We start from the raw sequence: 25,514 nt of genomic DNA on the forward strand, positions 1-25,514 counted from the left end.
GATAGTTATTAAAAGAGCACAATGCTCAAGGCAGACATTCTTTACTAGTTAAGCTAAACTATTGTTTGATTTTAAGAAGGCTTCAAGGGATATTTTTGGTTTAAGATTTAAAGTTTATCTTAGGGCAATAGGTTTAGAGGCTCATCCAGCCTCCATGATTCCAGAGAATCTAGATTTAACAAGAACTTGAAATTCTGTTCTGCATTTTCTCCCTTTTGATCAGGATCCTTCTATAAAATCTTTAATCCAAATGTTCAGTAATCGTAGCTGGGCACCATCCAGTTCTCGTGTCATGGCAAAGGAGGCAGTTGTTCATGGAGGCAATTAGTCACATATTCCATTTACTAAATTCCTGTCTTGATTTTTTTTTTAATTCTTATTAACTTTAGAGCCTCTTATAAATTGCCCTCAAAATTTGACCTCCTGCCCCTTTGAAGACATCTCTGGTCATACTGGTATAATTAAAAAAAAAAAAAAAAAAACTCCTCTACTATTACAGCTTACCTGATCTTCAATTGATATTAATTTTCTTGGGCTTCCGAAAGTGTAGTACACCTTCTTGGTTATACTAAAGCAAAAATAATACTAAGCCAAAAATAGAAATTGATTGAAATTTATTTAATATATGATTTGCAAATTGGGGTAACATTTATGGCTAGAGAGTCAAAAATGTTCCAAAGAAGAAAGCTCTTTCACAAATTTTTATATTCCATCTTATTTCTAGTAATTATACATTGCCATGGAAGCAAGGCTGGACTAGAACTGATAAAACAGTTTGCGGTTAAGCAGGATTCCACACAGCATTGTCTTGAAGGAAATTAATTACTGATTGACCCTAAGGCAGAGCTTCTAGCCTGACCTTTGGAGTTTCTGTTAGTTGAAACTGTACATAGAAAATTCTTTTAAGAGATCACAATACCCAAGACAAAACATGCTTTGCTAATTAAGCTAGACTTTTTTTTTTTTTATTGTTTGACTGAGGAGCCCTGGTGGCACGGTGGTTAAGTGCTTACCAAAAGCTAAGTGGTTCAAACCTACCAGCACCTCTGCAGGAGAAATATGTGGCAATCTGCTTCCATAAAGATCAGAGCCTTGGAAACCCTATGAGGGAGTTCTGTTCTGTCCTGTAGGGTCACAGTGGGCTTGGGTTTTTTGGTTTTACTCTTTGACCTAAAAGTGACTTTTAGGAAACCATTCTTCTCAAGGCTCAAAGTTCAGTCACCTCAGGGCAATACCTTGGGTGGGTCACTTCAATCTCCATGGAATCCAGAAATCTGGATTCAAAAAAATTAACCCCATTCCTCAGTTACATATTTTGAATAATTCTGTATACTTCCCCCAAATTTGTTGTTAATACTTTAAAGAAAGTAACAATTCTATCTTCTGACATAATACTTTACTTATACAGGATACTTTTTTTTTTTTAATTGTGCTTTAGGTGAATGTTTACAGCTCAAGTTCATTTCTCATAAAATTTATACACATATTGTTACGTGACACTAGTTGCAATCCCTATAATGTGACAGCACACTTCCCCTTTCCACCCCAGGTTTCCCATTGGTATAGGAGAAAAACATGATGAAGTTTAGTAAAGCAAAAAGGAAGTTTTATTCAGCATATATTAAAAAAGTCAAAAGTGGGAAAATGGACAAGCATGCTGCCACAGCCATGTCTGCCCGAGTCCAGAGAATATTACAGAATAGTCAAGAATGGGAAAACTGACAAGCATGCTGCCACAGCCATGTCTGCCTGAATCCAAGGAAGGTTACAGAGTCATCAGTATATATTAACATTACAAATGGGCAAAACCATTGAAAACTTCATCTATCACATACAGGCTAGAAACTGTGATCTTATATTTTGAATTGTCTCTCTCAACAATCATTGGTACAGGTTTCAGTAATGACAGTCAGGAGGGTCTTCACCAGTTCAACAAATTTCTATCCCTGTCAGGGCAGTCATTGGTGGTTATATAGGATACTTTTAATGCTTTCATTTTGCCTCTATCAAAAGTAAAACTTTTACAATATTAAATTTATGTATTAATTCATTAGCTTTATTATTCAGTTCATGAACCAGAGAATGTCTGGTCTGGAAGTCAGAGGAGTGTTCCAAAGATGAGAAAGTCTCCAGAGATTCTTGTACCCCACCTCATCAACATTGTCATGGAAATGGGGCCAGAACAGTGTTTTTATAATAACCATTTGCCTAAAACACAGCTTCCAGGCAGATTCTGGAGTTCCTGTTTCTCAAACTGACTGCACATAGATAATTCTTCAAAAACAGCCCAATGCCTAAGGTAAAAGTGTCTCCACTAAGCTCCTTACTAGCCTATTGTTTAACCAAAAGGTGACTTTAGGAAACCAGTTTCTTCAAGGTTCAAAGGGACACCTAAAGGCAAATGGTCTGGGAGGGTCACCCCCAACTCCACTGGATGCATAAATCTGGATTCCAGGAGAATTAAAACAGTTTCTCACCTCATTATAGGCTCAAAACAGCCCTGTGAGGTTAGATACCACTACCCCATTTTACAAATGCAGAAATTGAGGCTTAGGCTAAGTGACATGCCCAAAGTCACTCAGTTTGTAAGTAGAATAGTTATGTCTAAGGATCCTATTAAATCCAAGCACTCTGTTAAGCCAAAAAAAAAAAAAAAAAAAAGCCCAAACGGGTTGCCATCAGTAGATTCTGACTCCTAGTAACAACACTACAGGACAGAGTAGAACTGCACCATAGAGTTTCCAAGGAGCACTTGGTGGATTTGAACTGTCGACCTTTCGGTTAGCAGCCCTAGCACTTAATCACTACACCACCAGAGTTTCCTGCTAAGCCACAGGTACCTCTAAATTTGGTGGCTAAATATTTTTAAATATTATTTTCTGGTACTATTTATCACGTACATGAAATAGCAGCCATCAAATTTAAAATTGCCTTCAGGTGATATTTTGAAAAGGGAAACAGAACCATACACATCGATTAATCCTATGATATAGTTTGACCGTCCCACACAGATGCTTTCGTTAATGCTTCAGAAAAGGCAGTATTTTTAATCTGTGTTTTCTTAAAATGTTTTAAAAGTTTAGTTGTACTTAGAAATTTTTATACTTAATTCTTTTTTTTTTTCTACAGAGGCTTTATCTTTGGGCATTTTGGTGTCAGACCAAAAAAGAGATGGCTACTGATAGTAAACTGGAAACCCTGGTGGCTAGCGGTTAAGAGCTACGTCTGCTAACCAAATGTCGACAGTTGGAATCCACCAGGCGCTACTTGGAAACTCAATGGGGCAGTTCTACTCTGTCGTATAACAGGGTCGCTAGAAATCGGAATTGACTGGATGGTAACGGGTTTTTTGTTTGTTTGTTTTTGGATGGTAAACTGAGACAAAAGCTTTTTTCAGCCACTTTTTAAAAACCTAGAGAAGGCCCCCTGTTTTCAAGAATCTTAAAAGGTAACCAGAATTTTGGAAACCAAGATCATTAACAGAACATGAGAGTTGAAGTAATAATTTACAGATGAAGAAACAGAAGTAAATGGGAGTGATTTGCTCAAGGCCAGAATCAAGAATCACGAGATTTTAAATAATCACTCAGCATTCTGCTTCCGCGGGAGACATTTGCCCTTTTAGCTAAATTTTCTGCCTCAGTCTTAGGTTAATTCTTTTGCGTTTAAGTGTATCTCTTAGCGTTTTCGTAGTTTGGAACGTGTGGGATGAAAGGGAAACAAATAGAGTCTTCTGGAATTTAGTTCCCAGTCTTCCTGGGATGTTTATACCTCTTATAACCTTGCGGAAGTTTCCTTATTTTAAATAGGCTTGTAATTCAACAATAATTTCTCAAGGGCCTATCGTGTACAATCAGTCGCCGTCCAGTTGATCCCGATCCACAGCGACCCTATGGGACAGAGTAGGACCAACTGCCTCGTTGGGTTTCCAAAGACCGGCTGTTGGATTCGAACTGCCGACCTTTTTGGTTAACGGCCGAGGTCTTAACCACTGTGCCACCAAGGTTTCATCGTGTCCGAGACATGGGAATTGCATTTATACAGTGAAATAGGGAGAGCAGTCGGTCCCCAAATATTTGACTAATAAACTAGTACCTTTCACGGCATGTGTGACAGTAGAGAAAATTCCCTAGTGGCTAGACAAACGGCGAGGGTTATTGTTTCTTCTTGCAAGCTTTAACACCTCCACCAGTAACAATTGTTTGCATTATCTAGAGTAGGGCTTAAGTTGTGCCCTGGAATCTTTCCTTTTTGATGTGGATTTTTCAATTATGTCAGACGGTCTTGAAGGCTGGCCTTCAACCATACTTTTCTGCTTCAGTGATGGCGAAGGCACTGACAGGTTTTCAAGCTCTCTGCCTCGGTTTGGAGTTTCCCCAAGCGCTGCGGGTCCAACCACAAAGCGAGGTGACAAAGGCGCCCCGAAGAACCTCGGAAGGCGCCTACCCAGGGGCCGAAGCGCGCCTGCGTGCCAGAGCCCCTTTGTTGCCGGCGCGAGCGTTCGGCTGCGCCTGCGCGGTGGGCCGGCGCCGACAAGTGCGCTGCGCTGCGCTGCTGGCACCGACTGGGGGCGAGCAGAGCTGGAGCAGTCGCCGCCGTCGCCGCCGCCGTCGCGACCGCCGCAGAGGAGTTCCGCGGGCCCGGAGCGGGTACTTACCACACGATGGCTGTGATGTCGTCCACCGCGGGGTTTTACCTTCTCTCCACCCTGGGAGGGTACTTGGTGACCTCGTTCGTGTTGCTCAAATACCCGACCCTGCTGCATCAGAGAAAGAAGCAGCGATTCCTGAGTAAACACATCTCTCACCGCGGAGGTGAGGGGGTCCCCGGATGCGGAGGGCGGAGGGGAGGGAGCCTTTTTTCCGCCCCCCGACGAGAGCTGAGGGTCCGTTGGAGCTCCGCCAAAGGGAGGCGGGTGGAAATACGTGAGCGATGGAGGAGGAAGGGGGTGTGTGAAGCGGGCTCCTCCGGAGGCGAAGGCGCTGTGATGTCACGGGGAGGTCTCCTGAGGGAAGGAGAGGGGTCTCGGGACGGAGCCGGGGGCGGGCGGGGGTCTCGAGTGCGGCGGAAGCGGTGTCAGGCGTTCTCTGAAGGAGGAGGGACCAGGATGAGCAGCAGGCGAGGACGGAGCGCTTCGTGGAGGATGGAAGGGTGATTGCAAGGCGCACGGGCGCAGCGCCGCGGGGTCAGGGGGACCCCGCCCGGGGAACTGGGAACGGACGGCTGCTAGCGAGCCCTCGGCCGAGCGGGTGGGGCGAGCCCGGGCGACGAGCTCGGCAGCCGAGCTCGGGCACCTGAGGGCTCCCAGGGCTGTGGAGCTGCGTGAACCGGGAGCACTGCTGCAGCCCCGGTGTCTGCCATCCCGCTCCCACGCTCTGAGCACTGCCGACTGAGAAGGGAGGGAAACGAGGCTAGGAACGTTTCCCAAGATCACCGTGGGCAGGACTGGCAAAGGCACTGGAGCTCCCTGTCTCCCAAGGCTGCAAACCTTGCACCAATTTTTTTAATTGAGCCCCACACCGCTCCCCAGCAATGACACGTAAATTTCCAAAAGGCTGAAAGATGGCATAGTTTATGACAGGACGGTATTGTGTAAAGAAAACAAAAAGTTTCTTTTGGAAAAGTGACATGCTGAAAGGAGCCTAAATTGTCCACTCTGATTTCCCAGATTAACAGGCCAAATCTTTGCATCTTCATGATTGCATAATAATGTGTCTTCATTGCATTTCAAGCATGACGTATAAAATGTTGTGAAATAGGCTTATTTCAGTCAATCTTAACCATTCTTCAAGGTGCCCTGGTGGCTTGATGGCTAAAGCTCTCGGTTTCGGCGGTTTGAACCTACCAGCTGGTCAGTGAGAGAAAGATGTGGCAGTCTGCTTCTGGAGAGATTTACAGCTTTGGAAACCCTGTGAGGACAGTTCTACTCTGTCCTGTAGGGTCGCTTTGAGTTGGAATCCACTCGGTAGCAATGAGTTTGTTTTTTATTTTTTGTTTTCTGAGTTTTTTTAAACTGTTCTTTAGAGATGAATGTTAAACTAGATTAAAATTGGTTGCAATTTGCAGTCTAAAATTTGATTGAGTCCCATGACCTCGTTTCTAACAAGAATTGGCAAGTACTAACCACCCACCACTGCCGTGAATTTAAAATGTCACAAAAATATATATATATACATAAGCATACTTCTGTATAATTTTATGAAGGTCTCTGGGTGGCAAAAGCAGGTTTGGTATGGTTTTATCAGTTAACCACAAATTTTAAGAGTGACTTCAGTACATAGTTATCCTATCCTCCCATTCATGAAAAGCATCAAAGATTTTAAAGGGTCATCAGCTATAAAATGTAGTTACTGCTTATTTGGTTAGTCTGTTTTAATAGGTAAATAATTAGGATGTGCCTTCAACCACTGGAACCAGAAACCAACTTTTTGTGTTTCAGTTGTTGCCATAGAAGCGATTTTCAATAATAGTAATCTTATTCTATGGTGTAGTGGTTAAGAGCTACGACTGCTAACCAAAAGGTTGGCAGGTGGAATCCACCAGGCACTCCTTGGAAACCCTATGGAGCAGTTCTACTCTGTCCTGTAAGGTCACTATGAGTTGGAATCAACTTGACACCAACGGGTTGTTCTTATTCTAAGGATAGGCAGTTCACACTGCAGTTGTGTTTACAAATTTAAAATAGAAAAAGGCCCTTAAAAAAAAACTAGATCCTCTAAAAAGCTATCCAAGCTGTCGTTATGGATAATCTAAATTTTGTTTCAGAAGAAATACCTGTTAATCTCTAAGAATGTGTGGTACTCTACAGGTGAAAAATCACCAAAGTCTAAGAGGCTTAAAATGTACTCTAAATAGTCTGTGTTGAACATTGTGCTCTTTTAAGAACTATCTTTATGGGATCAAATTCACAACAGCACCTTGAAAGATTAGATAAGAAACTTAGGGGGTGTGAGTTTATGTTAGTGGAGAAGGAACAATTCAGAAAAAGAGAGTGAAAATAGTTGTACAACTTAAAGAATGTAATCAGCGTCACTGAATTTTCTGTGTAGAAATTGTTGAATTGGTGAATGCTCTGCTTGTATATTCTCAGCAACAACCAAAAAGGAAATTTTTAAAAATGCACTCTAGATTAACATAGCAAGTGTTAAAGCCAGGATAAGCTAGGTCTCCGATTCTCATTTACTGTTGGAAATACTTTAAAAAATATTTCTCCCCCTAGACAGTAAATCATTTCAGTGATTTCAGCTTAACCCCTTATATAAAATTTTCCATTCATTATTTGTACATGTAGCATCAGTATTTCTGTATTCAAAGGTGTAACTAAACCTTTCATGAGAACCTTGTCAAGTATCTGCACACTCAAAATGTCTTTATCGTATGATGGTCCTAAAAGCACTGTGGTAAGTTCTTGTGTGTTAGTGCTTAACATGCTTCCGTTGAAAATACTCTCCAAGTGTTGTTGTTAGATGCTGTCAAGACACTCCCCCTGCCCCACTCCTGGTGATCCCAGAACTAAACACTGCCCAGTCCTGCACCATCCCCATGATCAGCTGCAGATTGGACCCTTGTGATCCATGAAGTTTTCATTGGCTGATTTTCACAAGTAGATTTCTTCCTAGTCTATATTAGTCTGGAAGCTCCTCTAAAATCTGCTCAGCATCATAGCAACGTGTAAGCCTCTTCTGACAGACGGGTAGTGGCTGCACATGAGGTGAATCGGCCAGGAATCGAACAGGGATTGTTCTTGGACCCAGTTTGTCTGCTTCTGGGCCGTAAACTTTAATTGTTTGTTCAAGGAGGAAAGTGAGGCACCAACTGAAGTCTCAAAAGTGTCTCTGGAAGTAGCATTCTGCTACTGCACTCTGAAACATGTCTTATATCAGGATATCGGTTCTCTTTAATTCTTATTTCCTCATTCCTATTTTCAGGGAACTCTTCCTCACTTGTCAAAAGTGAGGACTTTTTTTCCCAATTGGCTAACTCATTCATACTATAGCTTATTAGCAGTGCAGTCATTTATCATTTATTTAATAGCACTAGCCGGCTTTATGGCACACAGTTGTAAAGGCAGATTATAATATAATAGCTATAGTAATATATTTAATCTTTTTCTTGTATCTACAAATATAAATTCACTAGTTCTCCCCCACCCCCCTTGGAATATAGAAACAATTGTTTAGTGTTTCAGGGAACCTAGATGGCAATATACTCTTTTGTATGTCATCTCTAATCCTTCTGTGCTCTTTGTGCTCGTACTTAAACCACTGTCTTAGTTATCTTAGTGCTGCTGTAACAGAGATACCACAAGTGGATGGCTTTAACAAACAAATTTATTTTCTCACAGTTAAGGAGGCCGGAAGTCCGAATTCAGGGTGCTGGTGCTATGAGAAGGAGTTCTCTGTCAGCTCAGGAGAAAGGTCCTTGTCTCTTCAGCTTCTGTTTCCGGGTTCCTTGGAGATCTCCGTGTGGCTTGTCATCAATCTTTCCCCCATCTCTGCTTGCCTAATCTGTTCCTTTTACCTCTTGCAAGAGATTAACTCAAGACACACTCTACACTAATCTTGCCTCATTAATTTAGAAGAAAACTTGTTCCCAAATGGGATTATAACCACGGGCATAGAAGTTAGGATTTACAACATACTTTGGGGGGCACAATTCAATCTATAACTGCTTCATAGGCATAGTATGGATGTTGGGTGAATGCATGGAGTGAGAGTTTTAGAAATGAATGAAGAACTTACTTAGTTGCTTAATTTGCTGAATGACTCCATTTTGGGCTGAAATAGGATCATATTCTCAAATATGAGGATATGTTTTATTTGCATTAAGCTTTTCTTTTCAATATTAAAAAATGCTTAATTTTGAAGGTTGCTCTTTTATGGCTGGTGCATGTTGTCATATTTCTCCATGCCTTTATAAACATCACACATGTTCTCATACATAAATACATACATACACATATATATGTCATGCATACAAAGGTGTTAATGGTGGTTGGAACATGACTGTAAAACAAGTCTACATTGTTTATTGAACATTTATTGGAATATAAAACATTAGAAAGATAAAAAGGAAACTGGACAGATATTTCTTTCCTTCATAGCATAAATCTAGTTAAGGATACAAAAGAGAATGTTTCTTTTACTTTTTCTACCCTGCCAGAAACTAACCAATCACAAAGTAGTTCTGAAACACTATATGTGGGAGGAAGAGTTAATGTAGAATGAAAGTTGGACTGTATAAAAAATAGTGAAGGAATAAAAAGAATGAATTGGAAATTTCAGAGAAGGTTTTCTCAAAGAAGTGAGGAATGTAAACTGGTGAAGAAGGAAATACAGGGACATATGCAGAGAAATTATGAGCAAGTGATGTTAGGACAGTATGGTGAATCTATGATGGGGGCTTATTCACTTCCACATTTCATACTAATTAAAAATTAAACATCTGTGTGTATGTGGGGTGGTTATTTGCATAAGAGCTAGACATTCTTTAAGCTGCTTATGGTGGGGGAAGGAATTAAGAAAAAGCCTGCTTCTGTGAATGATATGCACATTTGGAGAGAAAAGTAATTCAAACCATTTCATGAAAGAAGAGCTACCACCAAATAGCTCTTGGAGAGGAATGACATAAGTCTTAATTAGTTCCTTAGTTACTCTCTAGGCTTTCACCGTATGGATCTAATAAGTAATTTGTGGGTATTTGTGGAATTTAACTTCAAGCTCTATAAACAAATAGAAGATAGATGTGGAATAAGGACCAAAATGAATAACTTATCTATAAAGCTGAAATAAAGGTGATATATGAATGATACCATAGAAGCTACAGCATAGTTAGTGGCTGTCTTAGGCTGAGTTCTCTAGAGGAGCAAAACCAGTGAAGCATATATAAACAGAGAAAAAACCAAACCCATTGCTGTCAAGTCTATTCTAACTCATAGAGATCCTATAGGACAGAGTAGAACTGCCCCATAGGGTTTCCAAGGAGTGGCTGGTGAATTCGAACTGCTGACCTTTTGGGTTAGCTGTAGCTCTTAACTGCTGTGCTGCCAGGACTCCTGAAGTACGTGTGTGCGTGTGTGTGTGCATGTATATACAAATATGTATGTACAGGGAGGAGAGTTGTGGAGGTTGGCAAGTCCCAAATCTGTGGGTCAGTCATCAGGCTGGAGGCTTCTCCTCACTTATGTGGTTGCAGGGGCTGAGGAACCCGAAATCGGCAGGTCAGGCGGAAGGCTGCTGGCTCACAGGGCTGTGGGAGCTGGCAAATCTCAAGATCTGCAGGTCGGTCAGCAGGCTGTTGCTTATGTCCCAGAGATCAGAGAATGACAAGTCAAATGCAGGATCCAGAGAGAGTATTGGCAGAACATCTATATGTATTGAATGCAGGCCACACCCCCATGTAAACTGATTGCCTTATCAACTGATTGGCTGCTCATATCAGATAACAAAATGGAAGATGATTACATGATTTCTTCCAAACCACTCAGGATCGTGGCCCAGCCAAGTTGACACATAACCTTAACCATCATAGTGGTAAAAAACTAAGGTGGACTTTGAAGTTATACTGCTTATGCTTGAATCACAGTTCCCTTCGTTGGCTGTGTGACCTCAGCTAGATTTTATCTGGGAATAATAATACCTCATAGGGTGGTGGTGAGGATTTTATTTTATTTTTTATTTTACTTTAGATGAAGGTTTACAGAGCAGACTAGTTTCTCATCAAACAGTTAGTACACACATTGTTCTATGACTTTGGTTAACAACCCCATGACATGTCAACACTTCCTTCTCAACCCCGAGTTCCTATTACTAGCTTTCCTGTTCCCTCTGCCTTCCAGTCCCTGCCCCAGGGCTGGCGCATCCCTTTAGTCTTGTTTTGTTGCATGAGCGTGCTCAGCCTTTGGCTGAAGGGTGAACCTCAGGAGTGACCTCATTACTGAGCTGAAAGGGTATCCCAGGGCCATATTCTCAGGGTTTCTCCAGTCTCTGTCAGGCCAGCAAGTCTTGTCTTTCTTTATGAGTTAGAATTTTGTTCTACATTTTTGTCCAGCTCTGTCCAAGAATCCTCTGTTATGATCCCCGTCAGAGCAGTCAGTGGTGGTAGCCGGGTACCATCTAGTTTTACTGGACTCAGTCTGGTGGAGGCCATGGTAGATGTAGTCCATTAGTCCTTTGGACTAGTCTTTCACTCGTATCTTTAGTTTTTTTCATTCTTCCTTACTCCCGAAGGGGTGAGAGCAGTGAAATATCCTAGATGGCCGCTCACAGGCTTTTAAGACCCCAGATGCTACTCGGTGGTGAGGATTTTAATGAAATAATATATAAAGTGCTAAGCGCAGTATCTGGTTTATATATTGTTGTTAAAAACGGAGCCACCTTTTCAATATTTTATTTGGTGGTGGTATGTAATTTAGTAAGCTTATAAAATAGTTGGAAAAAAAATCTTAAATAATAATGTTTGTATATTTAACCTGTTAGGTTTAAATGAATTACAATTAAAATTAAATGGAAAGTAGACATAAAAGACATAAGAAGTTAGACTGAATATAAATATTAGTAGTAAAAATTTTGCTGACTGGGGGAAATGTACTTATTTCAGATTACTGAATTTATTTTTCCTAATTTCTTTCCCCCAAACTAAGAAATGAAACAATAAGTGTCTTTTGAATTTTTGATTATGGTACGTTTCAAACATATACAAAAGTAGTAAACATCCATGAACCTGTCATCCAGCTGCAAACAATTATCAAGTCATGACCAACCAATCCTCACCTAAGATTATTTTGAAACAATTTTCGGATATAATATCATTTCAAACATAGTACTTATTGAACACTATTTTGTGGAGTATTCTAAAAGACGTATAAGACAAAGTCCTTGCTGTTGGGATTTGAGAAGGCTAAAAAATAACACTGCTTACTTACTGTCCCTTCCCAAGTTTAGAACCAATTTAGAAAGAAAATACCATCATGATATAGTCAAAATATCAGCATTATTACTCATAGGGCTAAATTTAGACTGTAATGCCCTCTCTAGATTGATGTTAACACTAAAACTGAGGCCTTCTCCTTTTCCTCTTCCTAAGGTATAGAGTTTTCCTTCATGAGGTGGAAACAGCAGTGGTGCAGAATAGGTTCCCTCGATGTTATTTTTAGCTGCTGTTGAGTTGGCCCAATGCATGGTGACCCTATGCACAACTGAATGAAATACTGCCCAGTCCTGCACCACACCCATGATCAGTTGCATTGATCCATAGGATTTTCACTGGCTGATTTTCAGAAGTAGGTTTTCAGGGCTTTCTTCCTAGACTGTCTTAGTCTGGAAGCTCCACTGAAAGCCGTTCAGCATCAGAGCAACACACAGGCCTCCACTGACGGATGGTGGCTGCACATGGGTGCACTGGCTGGGAATCTAACCAGGTCTCCCTCATGGAAGGTGAGAATTCTATCACCGAACCACCAATGCCCTCACCTACCTATTGCCATTTAGTTGATTCTGACTCATAGCAACCCTAGAGGACAGAGTAGAACTGCCACATGGGGTTTCCAAGGAGCAGTTGGTGGATTTGGTTAGCAGCCGAGCTCTTAGTTGCTACACCACCAGGGCTCCAATGCCCTCACCTAGTATTTAGTATTAGGTAATTTTTTATCATCCAGTGTGGTCACATCTAGATCTGTGTCCTTTTTTTCACTGCAGTATTATTACTAGAGTCTATAGACATTCACCAAGTACCTAGCCTTTTCAGGTACTATGGTGATGGCAGCAGTAATAAATAAGGATAATCCTTAACATTCACTGAATGTTCACGTGTAGTATTCCATTGAATCTAATGCCATTTATTGTAAGATGCACAATTTTCTATGTACTGCCAAGAAGGAAAACCTTGAACTATGAAACGCAATTCGTTGTAAAATACACTCTAAATTCAGAAATGTTAAAAAGTCAAAAACTGTCTTTTTTAAATGATGAAGCATGGCACTTTACAAGTGAAATCATTTAATTATCCCAGTTCTGTGAGGTAGGTGCCATCGTTATCCTCATTCTCATAGATACACATTCTCGTAGCCATAGAGGGATAACTTTCCCAAAGCCACACAGGTAGCAGGTAGATTTGAGACCAGCCATCCCAAGTCCAGAGCCCTACCCTCAACCACTGCACACACTGCCTTCAGCCAAAGGCGACTAAAACACAGAAATTTCTTTCAAGGAATTCATGGGAAAGGCAGAAGAGGGAAACAAGTACATAATTTATGCTATAATGTGGTAAATGCTGTAGTAGAGGTATGCATAGGAGACGATGGGAATGCAGAGGAGAGACAGTTAACCGTCTGAGGAGGTGAGAGTGTGTGAGTGAGTGTATGTGTGTGTGTGTGTGTGTGTGTGTGTGTGTGTGTGTGTACCAAGCCCTCTTCTCTCGTATGACAAATAAGCAGGTATTATAACTTAAAAAAAAAAAATCATATTTAGATCTTCTAACCCCCTGCATTGATATTTGCTATGGCTGTGTTTTGATGTTTGAGTCTTCCTGTTGTAACTAAAAAATACATTACACTCTTTAAAACAGCTTTAATGTCTATATGGGTTTTATAATATATAAGCACCAGGATTCACTTGATGTATCTTATTAAGATGAATTTCTGGAAAAATGAAATGGTCAGAATAGCTAAGTAAATGAAGTTTAATATTTTCACAGGTGCTGGAGAAAATTTGGAGAATACAATGGCAGCTTTTCAGCAGTAAGTATGTAAAACGGTACTCTTTTTTTTTTTTTTAACAGTTTTTTTTTAAACAGTTTAAAATGATGACTCACGGAGTGAAGATAATGTACATGTAACATCCACATGTGATAGTTGTTTCTATTTTGTTAAAATTACTCTTTTTTAATACAGTCTGAAGTGTTATAAAGAGTGTTGGCTTCTGTACAATTGAAAAATCTAGATCAGAGTTTTGGGTTATCAAAAGATACTGTAGTTCCAAAGCTGAAAGAAGACATTTGTAACAAGGAACATACTGTTTATAATGCTAATTAGTCTTGGAGAGAAGAGAAAAGGAGAAAATGAAACAATGGTACATTAGCTACTGTTTATGAACAAGATTTTGTGTCTTTCTACCCAGTAATTTTTATACTGAGCTGCACCTGCAATCTGGTCACTCTTCTTTATGGCCTCATGAATGTTTATCTTATTTTTTAAATAAGGTAAAGTTAAAATATTTTCTGTTTATAAATTAGTCATGTGTCATCTGGATGTCTTTTACAGCACTTCAGAGAGAAACAACAGGACAGACAGGAATGAAAGCTGATTAATATCTTGTTCTGTGTCTTAGAGTAAATGATTTTCATCAGTCTGTGGTAATGTTGAGAACACTGCCTCTTCCCTGAAAAATAGAGAATGTGAAAAATTAAACCCAAGGGAAGATATTACTTATCCATATTTAGTAAGAAAAATATTTTCTAATTTTTGAACAATTTTTATGTATATAATTAGGGCTAAGAAATCGAGAAAATATAAGTTTTCTGCTTCTCATTCGTTCAAAGATATCTTAATTTCAGTGGCACTGCTTCTGTGTGTTCTAGTTTTATCTAAATTTATCCTGTTTGTATTTGTCACCCCTTACTCTACCTGTGCTATATAGTAGGATGCCTTTTGACTATGGTTTGAAAAGTCTCTTACAGGTCCAAAAAATGAAAAATCTTTCCTCTTGTTATAGACTATGAAATAGAATAAATTACTTTATTTAAATTCTTTTCCCTGTTGAGAATTTATATCTGTTTAGCTCGTTATAGCTAAATATAGATACGTAATCTTACATGTACAGTTTCCACTGAGATACATACACACACACATTATAATTTATCAAATATTCACTGACCAGAATGTAGGTGAAATATATGACTTGGAAAAGAACTGCTTATAACTTTAAGTGACTTCAGCAGTCTTTATGTTTAAAGTTCAGGAAATTACTGTTATTCATGGTGGTTCTATTCTACAAAGGAATCTCCCTGGTTGGTGCAAACTGTTAACGTGCTCAGCTGCTAACCAAAAGGTAGGAAGTTTGAGTTCACCCAGAGGAACCTTGGAAGAAAGACCTGGCAGTCTACTTCCCAAAAATCAGCCATTGGAAACCCTATGGAGCACAGTTCTACTGACACACACGGGGTTGCCAAGAATCAGAGTTGACTGGTTAATGCTCTAGAAAGTAAACGCAGAATTAGCGCATGTTGAACCATTACTCCTAGGGAAAATACAGGGTTAGGCTCCTGCAAGCCTCTGGTCACATTACCATCAGCCATTCCACACATAATCTTGTTTTATGTGTGTTTCTGTTTAAAGACACCTTATTTAATATCTATTGTTGGTTCATTAACATTGAACTTGTGGCCAACAGCACTATACTCATGCTTGAACAAAGCTTATGTAACACATGTATTTTCTCTGTAAGGCACATCACAACCTTCTTGCACTTGGGAACACTAGACAGCGCTTCAGCAGTATGCTTTGGGGCCATTTGAAATAGCAGAATCACCAACAAAAAGCACAAACAGCACACACAAAAATTACACTAAATATACCACAAAAAGGATACTTGTTTACAGTATGAGAGCTGAAATAAGGCAGAGCGTCACCCTGTTCAGCCTCAGTTGGCAATGTGCATGTTGAGGGACTTAATTTTTCACAGCCCTGTGCATGTGCACAAATGACTGCAAAGGTACTGTATTGATTTTGAGATTATAAACACATTTTAGCAAATTCGCAAATATGGAGTCTGTGAATGAGGATCAACTGTATATTATTTTGTAAGCTTTTCTTCTGTATTCTTTGTCAGATTTTTACCAACTACCCTTTATGGGTCTGTGAATGGTACATTTGAAAATACCACAAACATTTTTTATCTTTGAAAATGTTTATCCTCTGAAAAATTTTTTTTTTTTATATTCAAAGGATATCTAATTTAGATGGTTTTTGTTAGTTAAATACAACATTATGATTTCATGTCTTTGTTGTTGCTTTGTTAGTTGCCATCAAGTTGATTCTGACTCATGGCGACCCCATGTGTGCAGAGTAGAACTGCTCCATAGGGTTTTCAGTGTTGTGACCTTTTGGAAGCAAACAGCCAGGCCTGAATTCCGAGGTGCCTCTGGGTGGGTTCGAACTGCCAACCTTTCAGTTAGTAGTTGAGCATTTAACTATTTGTGCTGCCCAGGGACTCCTTCCTATGTTTAAACCAAAACTGTTGCTATCGAGTTGATTCCGACTCATAGCAACCCTGTAGGACAGAGTAGAGCTGCCCCATAGGATCTCCAGGGGGCAGCTGGTGGATTCAAACTTCCGCCCTTTTGGTTAGCAGCTGAGCTCTTAACCACTGCTCACCACCAGGCCTCCTTCCTGTCCTTAGCAGGTCTTCAACTGTTTTATTCAAACAATAACTATTGAAAAGTGCCACAGCCTTCTCTAACTACCATGTGGCTGCTTTATATAACTTTTTTTGCCTAGTTTTTCTGATACTTGAGAAGAAGAGAGCAACTCTTTTATATGTAATTATAAATGTTTATTAGCTGTATTTGTAAGACTGCTTGTTAATTGACTTCGAAATTTATATAAAACCTAAATTAAAAATGCTTTAACTTTAACCTCTTTTTTTCAAATTTTTTGTTGGTGGTGGTGGTTGGTTTTTAGTTTTGTTTTGTTTGCTTTTTTGTTTTATATTAGTGCTCTTGATATCAGTGAGTGCTCCTTGTTGTACTTTTTCTTTCAATTTACTTTTCATGTGATGACATAGCTTTCCTGAAATTTTAAAGGCCCTAGAAGAACATACAGGTAGTCCCCAACTTATGGCAGGGTTCTGTTCTGACGACTACTCTGTTGTAAATCAGTTCTGACATAAGTCGAATACCTAATCTTTTTTAGTTTTCATTATTATTGCTTTTTATTATCAGTATGTTTATAAATCACATCTTTGTCTTTGGGAGCGGGAAGCATTACATCTGAGAATGATAATAGCAGCAAATTACGTGCTACAACATTGTGTGTAGTACATATTACTAATAATAAGATGTATTTAAAAAAAAGGATGATCGCAAGTGCAGTTCGTCTTAACTCAAATACATCGTAAGACGGGACTACCTGTATAGTCTAATTTCCTTTATCAACAGATATGAAAGAGTTATTAGTTGTCAAGATTTGGGAGAAGAGTAGTTAAATAGCTTTCTTCCGATTAATCTTGCTCTCCTGACAGTGAGCTAAGAAAAGAAGTAAATAATTCTACTAGTTTTTCATTACTAGGATAGACACTAGACAGCACTTGGAAGTTTTGCTTGTTTTTTAACATCCCTGCTTCATAAGCAACAAGAAAAATTGTTTAAGGATACTATTTTCAAGGTACTATATATTACAAAGATAAAGAGTTGTAATACACAATCTGTAGAAGACAGACACTGCGCTTAAGTATAACTTTGATAGGATGAGTAGGTGAGGGAAAGATAAGTAAAAATATAATCACCAGTTTAGATCTTATTTATATATTTAGACATAAATGTCACAAAGCATACATATTACGACATGGAGGGGAAGAAGAGATTAGACAGTATAAATAATAGGTGTGGGAAGTGTGGTTAAGGAATCGGGACGCATAAAGCATAGTAAGCAGAAATTGATGAGCTATTGTCTTAGTTACATAGTGCTGCTGTGATAAAAAAAAATACCTCAAGTGGTGGCTTTAAAAAACAGAAATTATTTTTCTCACAGTTCAAGGCTTGGCTCTAGGGAGAGTTCCTTGGCATTTCTTGGTGTCTGTCTTCCCCCATATGTGTCTCTGTGTTTATGCTGCTCTTTTTATAACTCAGATGTGATTAGGTTTAGGACCTACCTGACCCTGGTATGACCTCTATGTGACACACACAGTTTGTCTCCAATTTCTAATTAGAAAGAAAGCCATTAGAAATAGGGCACCAATCACTGACATTGATCATGTCCTTCCAATCAGAGTCTAAGCACACCAGACACTCTCAAAGTGTTAGCACATGAAAAATAGCTTTTGTTACTTACAATAAGAAGCAGACAGCATGGCAGAACAAATGTGGATGCATTTGAACATCCCCCCAACTTGAGAAGGCTGTCTGGACAGACATATGACTCTTCCACAGACACCCCACTTTGTGCTATAGGTGAGGGACTTAAAAATAGGGTGACCTACCTTCTGACCATCTCCCTCTAGCCAGGCAGGCCTAATTAGGTGGACTGAAAATTTATGCTAAAAATGCTCTGCCTAGCACCATAAGGACCCACAGCCAGCCATTTTTATACCCCAAAGCCCATGTGTGGCATGCCACATGGGCAAGAAATCAGGCCTTATCATGCCTCCTGAGGCTCAGTTAGCACTGGCCTCCAGGTGATCCTTCTTAGTTGGGTCAGCCCTCACTATTGGTCTCAGTTGTGGTCCTACTCTCAGAACCAGGACCATAGGCTAAATCATTCACTGTAAAGGGGTACTCTACCCTGTGGCCTCATGAACATAACAAAAAGATCATATCCACAGGTATAAGGACCAGGACTTTAATATATATTTTTGGGGACACAAGTCAGTCCATGAGAGATAACATTTGATAGAGAAAAAGAAGCTATTTTAAAAATGTGGAAGTTTGAGATTAAGATGTGAGGCTACATAATGTGACGCAGACAGTATCACTGAATTGTGCATGAGAAGATGTTGAAATGATCAATGTTTTGTTCATACATATTTACCACCCCCCCCCCCAAAAAAAAGATGTGCGACTATATGGACAAGGTGTGTCTAGGAAATTGAAAGGACCTTAGGAATGTATGGAAAATTAATTCATGTTATAGTGGGGCTGAAGAAATAATTAGGACTGACAAGGAGAAATAATTGCATCACCTGATTGTATAAAAAGTACTTCAGTGTGGTTTATAAAATGCTTTCACAAACACCATCTCCCTTAGATTATGAATATGGGTCCTCTTTAATTCCTCAGGATCAGGAATCTTTATAATCTTTCACAACCTAATACCTGGCTCAGGGTCTGACACTAGTAAGCCCTCACAAGTTGCTTAATGAATGACATATGGAATGGGGCATTCAAGGACAAAGCAGGATATTAGCAAAAGAGAGATGAAGGGGACAGAGCTCTATCCACAGTAACCACAGAGCAAAAAACTAAGGAATTATAAAACACACACACATACAGAGTCGCTAAGCCCTTGAGTACTTAAAATCTGGTTCTTAAGGGCTAATAGAACTAGGTTATTAAACCAGGCCGCCTTTGTAAATACCCATAGGACAGTTAGATCCCTGTGGTATTAACATGAATGGTAAGAGAAAGAAACAAATTGTATTAGCAATAGCTGGGAGTGTAAGTTGGCAGACAGTCAAAGTAATTAATCAGTGACCTGGTTTTCATGATAAATTTTTTTAAAAATATCTAGTTAATGCAATACTAATTATCTAATCTATGGGATGGAAATAATAATACAACCTCAATGTTATAAGGATTAAATACTTCTCTGAAGTTTTAGGTACTTTGCACATCTTTTAAAGCCAGAATTTTGTTTTGTTTTGTTTTGTTCCTTCTAGACATTTAGAAGCCTTGGCTTCCCTGACTTTTTTCTTGTGTTTATCATCAGCTTGTCAGAAGCTCAGCTATAAAATATCTGATGTTTTAATTGAGGTAGATGCATGTTATCTATAGAACATTTTGAAGGCCAAAGTGATAAAAGATTTTTCACTTCCCACTATGTTCTAGTTATTTGCATAGCAAATTTGGGATAATTTACAAATTGTTCTAGATACACTTACATATGCTCCAATTTTTTATTTATTTTCTTGTTAATAAGGTAAATATACAATATGTAGAAAATATTTTTCATACAATTCCTAAACATTCCTAAAAAATGGGCAACATGGTTTCAGGGGACATCTAAGTCAATTGGCATAATAAAATCTATTAAGAAAACATTCTGCATCCCACTTTGAAGAGTGGCATCTGGGGTCTTAAACGCTATCAAGCGGCCATCTAAGATTCATCAATGGGTCTCAACCCACCTGGAACAAGGAAGAATGAAGAACACCAAAGGCACAAAATAATTATGAGCCTAAGAGACAAAAAGGACCACATAAACCAGAGACTACGTCAGCCTGAGACCAGAAGAGCTAGATGGTACCTGGCCACAACCGATGACTGCCCTGACAGGGAACTCAACAGAGAAACCCTGAGGGAGCAGGAGAGCAGTGGGATGCAGACTCCAAATTCTCGTAAAAAGACCAGACTTAATGGTCAGACTGGGACTGGAGGAGCCCCGGGGGCCATGGACCCCAGACCTTCTGTTACCCCAGGGCAGGAACCTTTCCCAAAGCCAACTCTTCAGACAGGGATCGGACCGGGTGGAAAATGAGGCTGGTGAAGAACAAGCTTATCGGATCAAGTCGACACATGGGACTATGTTGGCATCTCCTGTTGGGAGGGGAGATGAGAGGGCAGAGGTGTCCAGAAGCTACCCGAATGTACATGAGGAGAGAGAATGGAGGGAAGAACTGTGCTATCTCATCAGAGGGAGAGCAATTAGGAGTGTATAGCAAGGCGTGTGTAAATTTTTGTATGAGAGACTGACCTGTTTTTTAAACTTTCACTTAAAGCACACACACACAAAAAAAGTCAACATTTCAGCTAAAGGCAAAATTTATACTTAGAAAGGTTTCTTAGGTCATATACACATATTTGTGTGTGTTTGTATAAAATACAGGGAAATATAGATAGCGTCGGTTTTTAGTCTCCATACACTCTTACCAAAACAAAAAGAAAAAAAACAAGGTAATACATGCTCATGGCCAAAAATCAGTAAACCAATTTTTTTTTTTTTTAAGCTATATAAAGGATCTTAGAATTTTGTCTTAGAACTATTTGCTGGTTATATATGTTGCTTACAGTTTCTATATTTTTTACTCTTTTAAAAAAATTAAGTACAATATAACAACAATATTTAAGAAAACTTAAAAATACAGAAAAATAATTCTCCCAACCTAAAGACTGTTTTTGTTTGAATATTTTATTTCAGGCTTTATTTTTCTACATTTGTGGTTTTAGCAAACACAAAGCTAGCAAACAAACGTTCTCTTTAAAGATAAATATCCTTTAGAAGAGAACACATAAATTTAAAGACTTTATCGTTTATATCTTAGTACTAATGGCTCAAGGAGCCCTGGTGGAGCAGTGGTTATGTGCTTGGCTGCTAACAGAAAGGTCAGCAGTTCGAACCCACCAGCTACTCCACTGGAGAAAGATGTGGCAGTCTGCTTCTGTAAAGATTTACAGCCTTGGAAACCCTACCGGGCAGTTCTGCTCTGTCCTGTGTGGTCGCTATGAGTCGGAATTAACTTGACAGCAATGGTTTTTTTTTTTTTTTTGGCTTGTGTAATCATTAAAATGTAAAAGGCTAATTAAAAAAAAAAAAAAAAAAACCTACTGCTGTCAAGTCGATTCCAACTCATAGCCCTATATGACAGAGTAGAACTGACCCGTAGAGTTTCCAAGGAGTGCCTGGTGGGTTTGAACTGCTGACCTTTTCATTAGCAGCCATAGCTCTTAACCACTATGCCACCAGGGTTTCCAAAAGGTTAATGGATGCTGATAATTAAAATGTGGCTTCACTTCACTCGTTTAAAAATGTGCTGAATACCCACAATATGCTTGAATGTTAGAAAATATGGAACAGACATAGGCCCTTCCTCTCTAGGAACTTAATATCAAGTTGTAGAGACATGACCTTATATGAAACCACTAGAAAACAATTTAAGTGCATGGGAATATACTGTACAATTGTAATTTATCTACTTTTATATTTTCTTACCCTACCCTGCCCACTCAAGCTCTTACTTTTTGCATTCTTGAGTTTTAAAAAGTGTTTCTTTCTAAAACTTTCTCTCTGCCCCACCCATGTTTAATTTTCCTTCAACCTTGAAATGTTATCTGCCATGGACAGCCAGAATATGCCTTAGAAGGAAGGATGGTAAGACTTTGTCTCACACACTTTGGGCATTTATCAGGAAGGCTCAGTCTCTGGAGAAGGACATCATTCTTGGTAAAGTAGAGGGTCAGCTAAAAGAGGAAGACCCTCAACGAGATAGACAGACACAGTGGCTGCAACAATGGGCTAAGGCATAGCAATGAACCAACTCAACGGCACCTAACAATAACGTAGACATTTTACATGATAGAGAACTCTCTCTTCTCATCCACTCATTCAACATTTAACAAATATTTATGGAGTACCTGCTGTGCAAGGCCCTGTGCCTAAGCAGTAAACAAGACATAGTCCACAAACTCTCTTCAAAGAGCTCATGTCTAATTGGGCAGATTGGGGAAAAACAAATAAATAAATTCAAAACAGTGTGATGGGTACTATACTATGATAGAATAAGAACAGGGTGCCACAGGGAGATCTGGCAACCTGGCAGTATGTAAAAAGGAGACCTAATCCAGTCTGCGGAGGATTAAGGAAGGTATTCTGAGGTAGTGGTTTCTAAGCTTAGACCTAAAGGACAAGTGTGAGTTAGCTAAGTATGGGGAGGAAGAAAGACTTTAAAAAAAAAAGCAAAAAACCTTGTAATTGTGGTATCTATAATGTACATTGACTAAAGTTCACAAATCTTAAGTGTACATTTTTTGTAACCACCACCAAGTTCAAGAAAAAGAATATTTCTAGTATCCCTGAAAGCTCCCTTACAACCCTTCTAGGCCATTCTTTCCCCCTGCAGTCCCTAGACAGCCATAATTTCAATTTCTATTACCGTTGGTGGAGACCTGGTGGCGCAGTGGCTAAATGTTTGGCTGCTAACCAAAAAGTTGGCAGTTTGAATTCACCAGCTGCTCCTTGGAAACCCTATGAGTCTCCTCTGTCCAAATGAATTACTATAGGTTGAAATCAACTCGATGGGTTTGGTGTTTTTGCTTTTATTATCATTGATCGGTTTTGCCTATTCTAACATATGCAGACTTATTTTTGGCTTTCCTTTCTTTCGATATATGTCTGTAAGGTTCATATATAATGTGTAAAATAATCTTGAACATGTTTTTTGATGGCCAAAGGCACTGTTCCCCTTGAGGATATACTTAGCAAAAGTGGAAATGCTCGGTCATAGGGTTGTTGTTAGGTGCTGTCAAGTCGGTTCTGATTCGTAGTGGCCCTGTGTACAACAGGACGAAACACAGCCCAGTCCTGTGCCATCCTTGTGATCGTTGTTACGCTTGAGCCCATTGTTGCAGTCACTGTGTCAGTTCATCTTGGTGAGGGTCTTCCTTTTTTTTGCTGACCCTCTACTTTACCAAGCAAGATGTCCTTCTCCAGCGATTAATCCCTCCTGATAACATGTCCAAAGTATGTGAGCTGAAGTCATGCCATTCTCACTTCTAATGAGCATTCTGGCTGTACGTTTTCCAAGACAGGTTTGTTCGTTCTTCTGGCAGTCCATGGTATATTCGATATTTTTTGCCAACACCATAATTCAAAGGCATGGATTCTTCTTTGGTCTTCTCTATTCATTGTCCAGCTTTTACATGCATATGAGGTGATTGAAAACACCAGGCACAGCTTAGTCCTTCAAGTGACATCTTTGCTTTTGAACACTTCAAAGAGATTTTTTGCCGCGGATTTGCGTAATGCAATGCATCGTTTGATTTCTTGACTGTTCCTCCCATGGGTATTGATTGTGTATCCAAATAAAATGAAATCCTTGACAACTTCAATATTTTCTCCATTTATCATGATGTTGTTTATTGGTCCAGTTTTGAGGATTTTTGTTTTCTTTTTTTAATTGTGCTTTAAGTGAAAGTTTACAGGTCAAGTTAGTTTCTCATACAAAAATTTATACATACATTGCTATGCGACCCTAGTTACTATCCCCGTAATATGTTAGCACATTCCTCCTTTCTACCCCAGATTTCCTGTGTCCATTCAACCAGCTCCCGTCCCTTTCTGCCTTCTCATCTAGTCTCCAGACAGGAGCTGCCCATTTAGTCTCATGTATCTACTTGAAGTAAGAAGCACACTCTTCACGAGTATCATTTTATGTCTTAGAGTCCAATCTAATCTTTGTCTGAAGAATTGGCTTTGGGAATGGTTTTGGTTCTGGGTTAACAGAGAGTCTGGGGGCTATGTCTTCTGGAATTCCTCCAGTTTCAGTCAGACCATTAAGTCTGTTCTTTTTATGTGAATTTGAGTTCTGCACCCCACTTTTCTCCTGCTCTGTCAGGGACACTGTTGTGTTCCCTGTTAGGGCTGTCATTGGTGGTAGCTGGGCTGATGGAGTCTAGTTCTTCTGGTCTCAGGCTGATGCAGTCTCTGGTTTATGTGGCCCTTTCTGTCTCTTGGGCTGCTATTTTCCTTGTGTCTTTGGTGTTCTTTATTCTCCTTTGCTCCAGGTGTGTTGGGACCAATTGATGCATCTTAGATGGCCCCTTGCTAGCTTTTAAGATTCCGGGGATTTTTGTTTCCTTTATGTTGAGGTGTAATCCATACTAAAGGCTGTGGTCTTTGATCTTCATCAGTAAGTACTTCAAGTCCTCTTCACTTTCAGCAAGTAAGGTGGTGTCATCTGCAGGTTGTTAGTGTGTCTTCCTCTAATCCTGATGCCATGTTCTTCTTCATACAGTCCAGCTTCTCAGATTATTTGCTCAGCATACAGATTGAGTAGGTATGGTATAAGAATACGACCCTAACACACACATTTCCTGGTTTTAAACCACACAGTATTCCTTTGTTCTGTTCAAACAGTTGCCTCTTGGACTATGTACAGGTTTTGCATGAACATGATTAAGTGTTCTAGAATTCCCATTCTTTGCAATGTTATTCATAATTTGTTACGATCCACACAGTCAAATTGCCTTTGCATAGTCAATAAAACACCAGTAAACATCTTTCTGGTATCCTCTGTAGGCCCAGAGAGGGGAATTTACTTGCCAAAGTCATAAAGCAAGTTCATAGCAAAGCAGAAGCTGGCACCCAAAGCAAAGCAGGAACTGGGACTCATAACTTGGTCCAGTGTTCTTTCCATTATATTAGGTTGCCAGAATTAAGGGTAGCTGGTTATGGAAATGAGGCAACATGATTCTCTTATTCTAGATTTAGAGTACAGGTGGTCCTCCACTTACAACGGAGCTACATTCTGACAACTACTCTGTTGTAAGTCAGTTCTGACATGAGTCAAAGACCTCATTTTAAAAAAAATTTTCTATATTATTGCCGTTTACTTTTGGTATTTTTATAAATCCGATCTTTATTTGTCTTTGGGCAGCAAATTACTAACTTGAAACATTGTGTGTAGTACATGTTACTAAAGGTAAGATGTAAAAAAAAAAAAAAAAAAGACAGTCGTAGAGTATTTTGTCATAACTCAAATGCATAAGTTCGAGGCTACCTGTATTTTCATATTGATAAATCATAATAAAGGAGCCCTGGCTACACAGTGGTTAAGCACTTGGCTACTAAGTGAAAGGTGGGAAGTTGGAAC

At 39.5% G+C, this 25,514-nt stretch overlaps 1 protein-coding gene across 1 annotated transcript in view; it reads left to right on the forward strand.

Moving 5' to 3' along the window:
* The first annotated feature begins 4,570 nt into the window (after positions 1–4,570).
* The window catches only part of GDPD1 (glycerophosphodiester phosphodiesterase domain containing 1), a 38,104-nt gene continuing 17,160 nt past the window's right edge, over positions 4,571–25,514 (forward strand). Inside the window, exons 1-2 of the mRNA XM_010594282.3 lie at positions 4,571–4,814; positions 13,693–13,735. Of these exons, the coding sequence (XP_010592584.3) occupies positions 4,664–4,814; positions 13,693–13,735 (194 nt within the window). The 5' untranslated portion in view covers positions 4,571–4,663. The remainder of the gene's footprint in view (positions 4,815–13,692; positions 13,736–25,514) is intronic.

The sequence above is a fragment of the Loxodonta africana genome, chromosome 18, assembly GCF_030014295.1.
Source record: "Loxodonta africana isolate mLoxAfr1 chromosome 18, mLoxAfr1.hap2, whole genome shotgun sequence".
NCBI lineage: Eukaryota > Metazoa > Chordata > Mammalia > Proboscidea > Elephantidae > Loxodonta > Loxodonta africana.